This window comes from Nannobrachium achirus, assembly GCF_963921795.1.
Source record: "Nannobrachium achirus genome assembly, chromosome: 4".
NCBI lineage: Eukaryota > Metazoa > Chordata > Actinopteri > Myctophiformes > Myctophidae > Nannobrachium > Nannobrachium achirus.
Window position 1 is genome coordinate 22,369,558 of NC_137813.1, and position 8,988 is coordinate 22,378,545.

The 8,988-nt window shown below is 39.3% G+C and overlaps 1 protein-coding gene across 1 annotated transcript; it reads left to right on the forward strand.

The window, feature by feature from the left end:
* The first annotated feature begins 1,773 nt into the window (after positions 1-1,773).
* slc25a17l (solute carrier family 25 member 17-like) lies at positions 1,774-6,853 on the forward strand. The gene is made up of 9 exons (XM_080723755.1): positions 1,774-1,898; positions 2,847-2,907; positions 3,119-3,185; positions 3,720-3,868; positions 4,012-4,128; positions 4,224-4,369; positions 4,651-4,746; positions 5,062-5,144; positions 5,553-6,853. Exons 1-9 carry the CDS (start codon positions 1,824-1,826, stop codon positions 5,698-5,700), a joined length of 942 nt encoding a protein of 313 aa, XP_080579881.1. The 5' UTR covers positions 1,774-1,823; the 3' UTR covers positions 5,701-6,853.
* The last annotated feature ends 2,135 nt before the right edge of the window (positions 6,854-8,988 follow it).

Consider the following 8,988-nt stretch of genomic DNA (forward strand, 5'->3'; position numbering starts at 1 on the left):
ATTATTGTCTTGTCTATCAAGCAGAAGAAACCTTTGTGTTTGCTTGTCAATCGATTTGAAATAGGCTTTCTTATAGTTTGTTTAATTTATTTGACAAAGACAATAATGATATAGCCTACAATTTTCAACAGTATTGAATTGAACAGTAGACCCCTATCTGATTGAACAGTCTGAACAGATGAGATAATTTTCAATATCTGCAGTAACATAGCCTATGTGTAACAATAACAACACCCTAGGCCTACACAAATAAACCCATAAAAGAAGGCTAACTCAGTAGCTAACAATAAATACATGACAATAATTAATAAAACATGCACATGAAATAAAACACTAATTAAAGGGATATTTCACTTTCAAAATAACTTTGGGTCATTTTATTGTCTAATCAGGATTTTTGAACACCCCAGACAGTTTCTAAGTTGCTTGATTCAATATTTAGACATTTAGATCATTTTATCATACACGCCCCTTTACAAAAGAGTTTTGTATTCATTCCTAAGACAAAAAAATATATTATGGTACATTTACCCCTATTGATTCTGGATGGGGACCCAAATGCATGGGCCTGGATGGGGACCAAAATACAATGCCCATGGGGATCAATCAATGGGGATAAATATACCTTGACCCTTGACCCTAAATTTACCCCCATTGATTCTGACCCAAATGCATTTGGGTCCCCATCCAGGGCCTTATTTGGGTCCCCATCCAGGCACATGCATTTGGGTTCCCATCCAGAATCAATGGAGGGTAAATTTACTATATATATTTTTTTTGTCTTAGGAATGTGAGAATACAAACACATATTATTGAACTCAAGTCTCCATGGTGTGACTAATCAATAGGCCTAGAGAAAAAAAATCATTTTGGGGGTGAACTACTTCTATATCCCTTTCGCTCTCTCTGTTTCATTGGGCGTTTTGCTGTCCCAGTGGCCCCATCATGACCTCTCTGAGGCCCCATCCACATGAACTCTAACCTCGCAGTCGCATCAAACATAGATGAACTCTAGCACTGAAATGTATGTAGGCCTGCTCCCATACAGTAGGTGGTGATGTTGCATTTATCTGATTACGCTCGGGAGGTGTATCAAAACAACATCCCGGTTCCAACAATGGAACAAGGGCGGAGCGCTTGTTTTCGGTGGAGATAATGGAGGCGCGCCGGCGTTATATTTTAAACACAATCTGATCTAGCTATAATAATAGCAATCATGACATAAGCTATTTATTATCACTAATTCACTATGAAGTGTCTTTAATTATAATTAAAGTAAAAATAGTCAAATAACAAGGACAAATTGTTCTGCCCACGATCTTATCAAACCAAAATGCCTAAACTACTGTAAATGTAGGTCTATTATAACTATGATAATGGTTCTTGAATTATTAAGTAGAATACTTGACCTTATATGAATGTTTATAATGTGTTATGATTATTTCTTGTGTTATTATGAAACATCGCACCTCCGCGCGGTCCAGGCGAACACAACGGAGCGCTCCCTACCTCCGGTTCAGCCAATAACAAGCTTCCACTGCTGGAAGCGGGATGTTGTTTTGATACACGCGTGTGGCGTGAGTGGAGGAAATAAGAGGAAGCAAACGTAAGCCGGGTGAACATTAAGTTCAGTTTTATGACTGCACTGTAACGTGCCTTCTTGTCGATAACATCATGAAATGACAGGAACAGACGTTTGACGTTCCCAGGGTCCCAGACCGGCCTCACGGCGAGAAAGACCAGCCTGACCGCCTTGCCGCCTGCCCTGCAACACTAGTAGTTGGGGTTTGTTTTCTTTGTTTGGGGTTGGAGAAGGTGCAGAGATGTCTGACAACGGTGGCTCGGCTGTGGGCCTTCTGTCCTATGAGACTCTGGTCCATGCTGTGGCTGGAGCAATGGTAAGCAGAACAATTAACTATTATGATCATATTGGCAGCTTAAAGTTAAACTTGTGTGCTGTAGCTGATTTGGCATGATAAAAGTGATCAGTCTAGACTAGTGATTGTCAAGTGTATGTTGCATGTTTAGCCCTGAATACATGACTCTCATATGCATGAGAGTCATGCTGTGCCCTTAACATGAGGACCAGTCGGGAATCGAGCCCTCAACGGTTTGCGCTAGGAACGTCAGATTTCAAAAATAAAGTGCTTACCCAAGCCAACTTTGATAACGATTTGACGCCGTGCAACGTTCATTACACGCCGCTGCCGGGATTGTTGAATAAAAAGCATTTTTGTCCGAAATTATTTTGCTTAACATAGGACTTCCGCCTCTAGTGGACAGTCGCGTCATCGCATCATCTCCGTTCACTACAATGATCAACCTGAGATGACGCGACTGTCCACTAGAGGCGGAAGTCCTATGTTAAGCAAAATAATTTCGGACAAAAATGGGGCACAGCATGACTCTCATGCATATGAGAGTCATGTATTCAGGGCTAGTTGCATGTTATGATAAGAGGATGGGTGGGCACCAAGCCTTGGTAAAATGTTTAAAAATGATTAAACATGATTAGATTTAGAACATGCTTAAACATTCGACAATTAAGGTCTAATATTTCTACAATTGCTACAAATTGTTACAAAACCTGTATATCCAGTTATTTTGGGGCATAAAAAAGAAGTTGAAGAATGAAATTATTAAGTCTGATAATGATGTATCACATGTGCATGTTCACATATTACTTAAGACGATTTAAATAATAATAATAAAAACAATAGCAAATTTTACATAGAGGTGCCCAGATGTCCCCAGTGCTCACATACCCCGTATCCCTGTCATATACATGTTATGCATGTTGTTATGGGCATATTGCTAACATTAACGCAATGCATTGGTTTCTATAGGGCAGTGTGACTGCGATGAGCGTTTTCTTTCCTTTGGATACAGCTAGGATCCGACTCCAGGGTGAGTTGGAGGTCTTATTATCAGAATGGACGGAGCTGACTGATAATGGCTTTGAACTCTAAACTTAGCTCTCAGAGTTTACTGTAGGATAAAACAACAATATCACAGTATCATGTAGGACAATGTTTGCGTCTGGGCACCCCTGTTGTATCACTTGTTTTGAAAAGATGGTGCCTCTTGTCAGTGATACATGTGTATTATTTTCTTTCAGTGGATGAGAATCGCAGATCTAAATCTACCCCAGTTATCCTGTCTGAGATAGCAAAGGAAGAAGGACTGTAAGTTGTATTGTCATACTATCAATAACCAGATGGGTGATTTTTATTGTCAACCTTGTAAATGGTAAAGCGCCTTTATCCAAGGCGCTTTACAGAGATTGTGCATTACATTCACCCATTCACACACATTCATACACTGATAGTAGAGGAAACTATGCAGGGCACCAACCTGCTCACTGGGAGCAACTCTAGGGGTTCAGAGTCTTGTTCAAGGACTCTTCGACACTAACTCTGGGGGAGCCTGGGTTCGAACAGGGAACCCTCAGTGTTCTAATGACGGTTTCTCTACCCCTGAGCCACTGGTTTGCACTGCTGTTTATAGTAATCCCCCTAGTTTGATTTTAGCAACTGAAGTGGAAACTCTTGTTAATAGCAACGTTGCTGTTGTTCCAATGAAAGCACAAGTCTGTCACCATTGACTTGATCACATATCAACAAATTAAATGCAGCATATTTCAACACAGGATACAGGCTTTCTGCCATTAAATTGACTTCTGAGTTGAGCCCTCACATTTATTTTTTTCCCGCTGCCAGTGTGGCACTATACAGGGGCTGGTTTCCAGTTATTTCCAGTCTCTGCTGCTCCAACTTTGTCTACTTCTACACCTTCAACACGCTGAAGAAATTGTCTGCCCATGGCCAGTCCCGACCAAGCAAAGACCTGCTCATGGGGGTCATAGCAGGTACGCATCATGCCATGTAGCACTGTAACGGCCTTTCAACCCAGTATCTATATTTTGGGCATGTCATTATAGGCAAAACCCTTTATAGTATTGTATTTAATTAATTGCTTAATTAATTAATTAATTAATTAATTCTAATTCAGGGGCAGTGAACGTGATCTTGACCACGCCAATGTGGGTGGTCAATACTCGGCTGAAGCTGCAGGGGGCGAAGTTCCGAAATGAAAACCTCCAGCAGACTCATTACAAGGGCATATTCGGTATGCATGCAAGTATGTGTTTGTGTCAGAATTCCAAAGCTCCCTTTGAAGAACTTGCTGTTGTCAAACCCTGTCATGCGTGGTTGTCCCTTCAGATGCCTTCTCCCAGATCATAGAGAAGGAGGGGGTGCGCACCCTGTGGAATGGCACCCTGCCCTCTCTGGTGCTGGTGTTCAACCCAGCTGTACAGTTCATGTTCTATGAGGCCATGAAGAGGAGGGCTGGTAATGGTGGGAGGAAGGTGAGATGATGGGGAGGAGACGATGGGCTCTGCCTGCGTGATGCAATTAAAGGGATAGTTCACTTTCAGACATGTTTAACGTCTACTCAGGCTTTTGTGAGCACCCCAGACAGTATTTAACTTGTTTGATTCAGTCCTTATGGTGTCCTTATTTTGAAATAAAAGTATTTTAAATATAAACATTTCAAGTTATAGCACATTTTGTGGCTTTGTAAACTGTTAATTAGAAAATAACACTGCTCAAGATTCAGATAAACCTTGTATTTGTCTCTCTCCCACAGATATCCTCAGCAGAGATCTTTCTTATTGGAGCTATTGCTAAGGCCGTTGCTACCACAGCAACATATCCACTTCAGACTGTTCAGGCCGTCTTAAGGGTGAATATTTCATTTGCTTCCTTCCCGCACCTACAATCTGATCAACATTTAATGTAAACATGAGATAAAAGAGGCTACAAATCTTTTATCTGGGTCAGTGGGATTAGTTTATTTCAGTTGCCTATACCTCCCATGTGGATCTCAAATGGGAAAGAAAGTTGTGAAAATTAGATTTGTGTGGTTCCTGAGATCCAAAAAGTGAACTTCCTGCAAGGAACCTGTATCATGTCAAGAAGAAGTCTTTCTTGATTGTGCCACTGAGTGACTAAACCTGTATGTCAAGGCTATAAATGAATCTGTATCTACTCTCACTAGTTTGGCCAGTACAAGGGTGATGACAAAGGTGGAGCATTAGCAAGCCTGCGCAACGTCATCTACCTGCTGATGGACAGAATCAAGTAAGTCATGTACTGTAACTGCTAGGGCTGTGATCAAATATTCCACATTCAAACATGTATTCAAAATGTCAAATAAACAGATGCGTGGCACTGAACTGCTGTAGCCACAGCAGCTGGCCTTACAACATCATAGTTCTGTCACTTTAACCGATTCAAAATAAAAAGGTTGTTCAGGCTGAAATGAGCAATCCATGTGATAATGGAGCATTGAATGTCCTTTCTATATGTTTTGGTAGGATGTCTCTTGTTGTATTGGTTTACCCATCTATGGACATCATTTTCAAAAATAGTATTCAAAAGGTTCAGACTTGCATTCAATTTTTAACTACTACTACAGTACAACACCAACAGACATTGGGCTCCGGGTGTCTTATGATATCACTTATCCACTTCTTTCCTTTATGATAGGAGGCATGGGTTTCTCGGCCTATACAAAGGCCTGGAAGCGAAGCTGTTACAGACGGTGCTGACAGCTGCCCTCATGTTTGTGATCTATGAGAAGATCACTGCAGCCACGTTCAAGGTCATGGGCCTCAACAAGAAATTGAAGCGCTGAGATCACTGGACGCCTACATAATAATACCTCAAACCTACAGTTGTTATACTGAACCCAGCCTTGGCCCAAAGAAATGTGAGGCCTTAACACAGTCTGGGTAGCTACATGTTATTTTGAAAGCTAATGTTTGATTTAACCACATTAACCCTGTTGGATCTATTTTGGGGCACATTTTCTAAAACTTTTTATAATTAAGAAAATATATATGTTTTGATGTTTCAAAAATAGCGAAAATCTACAAGCTTGGAGATTGGCTATTTTCGCTATTCGTCATATAGGGCATAAGTGGTTAAAGCAGTGGTGATGGAAAACTGGGATTGGTGACTGCTCATCTATTCCATAACCAAAGGCGGGCTGTTTACCATAACCAAAGGTGGGATGGTTTGACTCTGTAATATGAACCTCTCCCAGTGGCTAAGTAGATTTTGTTTGTCCTCAAACTGGTGGATATCTCTTTCCTTGGTTGTTGGTGGTTCTTCACATTCAGTAGGGTTACTTTGACAGAGAAATGCAGATAAGTGCAATTAATCCAAAATGCTTGAATTGACCTCATCTACTGTACCAGACTGTGCTTTAGGACCACTGTCAACATTGCCAGCTTGTAGATCATTCCTCCACTGTAAAATTGTGAAGGTTGGTGAAACTGCAAATCACCATATTAATGTAATTTGCACTGTTTGTGAAACTCGACAAAAGTGATCTAAAACGGTGGTTCTCAAACCTTTTAATTTGAAGGACCCCTGGACCCAAGTTTGAGAACCGCTGACAAACTTTGATGGTAATGGTGGATCAGCACATTATATTGGACCTTACCATATGTGTGTTTTTCTGGTACAACTGAGATTTGCTGCAATGAATGACCAAAGCGGAGTTCTATTTTCTTCTTAATTTCCTTGCAGCAAGTATAATTCAGAACATTGCCTTGATATAATGGAGCTACTTCATCTTTAATCAGATGTCTTAGGTATGCAGCTTGTGTATACATCAGAGTACTGTAACCTCTTAAACATATCCGCCAGACCTTTTCTGTTTACATAAGCAGTCAGTGTTACGTGCAAGTTAGATATATTATAACAGTTGTAGGAAATGAAATAACTTGTTTTCTGTTGATTGACATTCTGTATAGGATCAACATGAATTCCCAAAAATATGTTTGATTGCACAAAATGTGAAAATTCTGATTAATGAATGTACATTTTGATTTGAGCAAATAATATACTCTAAATTGTGACACAAATGTAAGATTTTTAAATACGTGGCATTTTGACAAGAGAGTTTGACAGGGGCATTTTTAGGGATGCACCCTAGCATCCCTATTATGGGACGAACATTATACAAGCTCTCTATGCGTCATGGGCTGTTGTGAGCTTGTAGATCGGCTATTTGGCAAAGATTTGGTGTAGAGGGAAAAGGAGGACCCTGGGTGGACTTTGACAACTATGTTTTAAAGGAGCTATAGTCAACTTTTCCTTGAAAAACGGATGCTAAAATAAAAATGTTTCGAAAATATTTTATAAAAAAATAAGCTTCATATATGTGTTTCTATTAACACATATGGTGCCAACCCCGAGTTTCCCGAGTTTGTATTGGTACTAGTGCTGTGCCAACCCCGAGTTTCCCGAGTTTGGGCCGTTTTTGAAAAACATTTCTTTTCTTTTTTTCAAATTCTTTTTTTTCAAAAGTTTTTTTTGGACCTCCAGAAATGTATTAGGCATGATCGCGATCGCGAAATTGCATGTTTTACCCCCATACCAACCCATTCTTTCAAACATGGCAGCCATGTTTGTTTACATCTGAAGAAAACATAATGGTTGATAAATCATGAATGCCTGAACGGATTTCCAAGCGGATTTTTTTGTTTGAAAGCTGTGAACAGCATCTACACACGTGGTGCATCATCTAGGCATGGGCGTGCACTTTTTACACACTTGCACAATTACATGGAAGTCTATGGTAACCATGGCAACGCGAGACATTGAAGAGAAAAAATCATAGCAACATGAGTGTTAAAAAATGACCACAAAAAGCGTAAAATAATGATAAAATAATCATTTTGGCCTGGCCATTGTCAGACCGTCTATAGACTACGATGTAAACAAAGTGTCGGCCCTACAATGAAAAAGTTGACTATAGCTCCTTTAAGGTTAAACAGGTTCATGCACACTATTAGCTACTTTTCAAGTTTTTCATAAATGCCGGTACTTCTGTGAAGCCACTTAATATGCTGTTTAATCTGTGTAACAAAGTAGTCAGAGATTACCTTTGATCAGTATGACCACGTGCTGATCATTTCAAAGGTATTCTTCATTAAGCTCGTCTTTCCTTTGATTATTAACTAGGGGAGTATAGCCTTAAGAATAGATAATGTGTAATTCTGTGAATCCTTAATATAATTGTGACTTATGAAGTGCTACATTCAGTGCTTTTTTAAATGATGTTCAAGAGGTCACACCATATTGGTTAATTATAGGATGTGTTGTGTACTGTAATTCACATATTTTTCTTTTCAATACCTCATGCAACTATTTTATTGAACAAAATTGACATTGCATATCATTGTAATACTTTGGATCTAACTGCTGATGAAATACAGTACTTGAAGTAATTTTCTTCATTTACTGCACACTTAATGTTATTAAATTAATGTACAACTATTTTAGTGGGGTAGTTTGTTGTAACCTGGTAATACAAATATTCTGGTTTTACTTTTACAAATAAGATTGGCAAAAGCGTTCGAATTATTGGACAAAATGGTCAAGTTGCTCAATTACATGATAATGCATACCATGAGCCACATGCAAAGGCAGACTAGTTGTACTAAGTAAAGATGCGGTCATATGAAATTGAACAATTGGGGAACTAAAACTACAGGTTTATGTCATTGCTGTAGAGCAGAAACCAATTAAATTGTACAATGACTCACACAAAATCAGCATAAATAACCAATCTACAGGTTTGCAACGTGAGCTTGTTGAGCGGCTATTTATGCAACTTTTAATTTAGTCATCATGCCATTTCCCACGTTCTCCCTGCAGGTAGCTCAATGTAAACAGTCAGTAGAAAGTGTGTGTGATTTGACATGAAAGCCAACATCTGCACATCTGACTATGTTGTTTATTTAGGCTGTGCGATAGGCTTTTAGATCAAATATTATTCCAAAGTTTAAATTTTGATCAATTATCAAGTTCATTTTATCACCCAGGGCTAGAATCAGCACACAGCCAAATAAATAATCTCGGACAAGGTTCAATTCCAAAAAAACAAATGTATTTACTGTACATAGTGCCC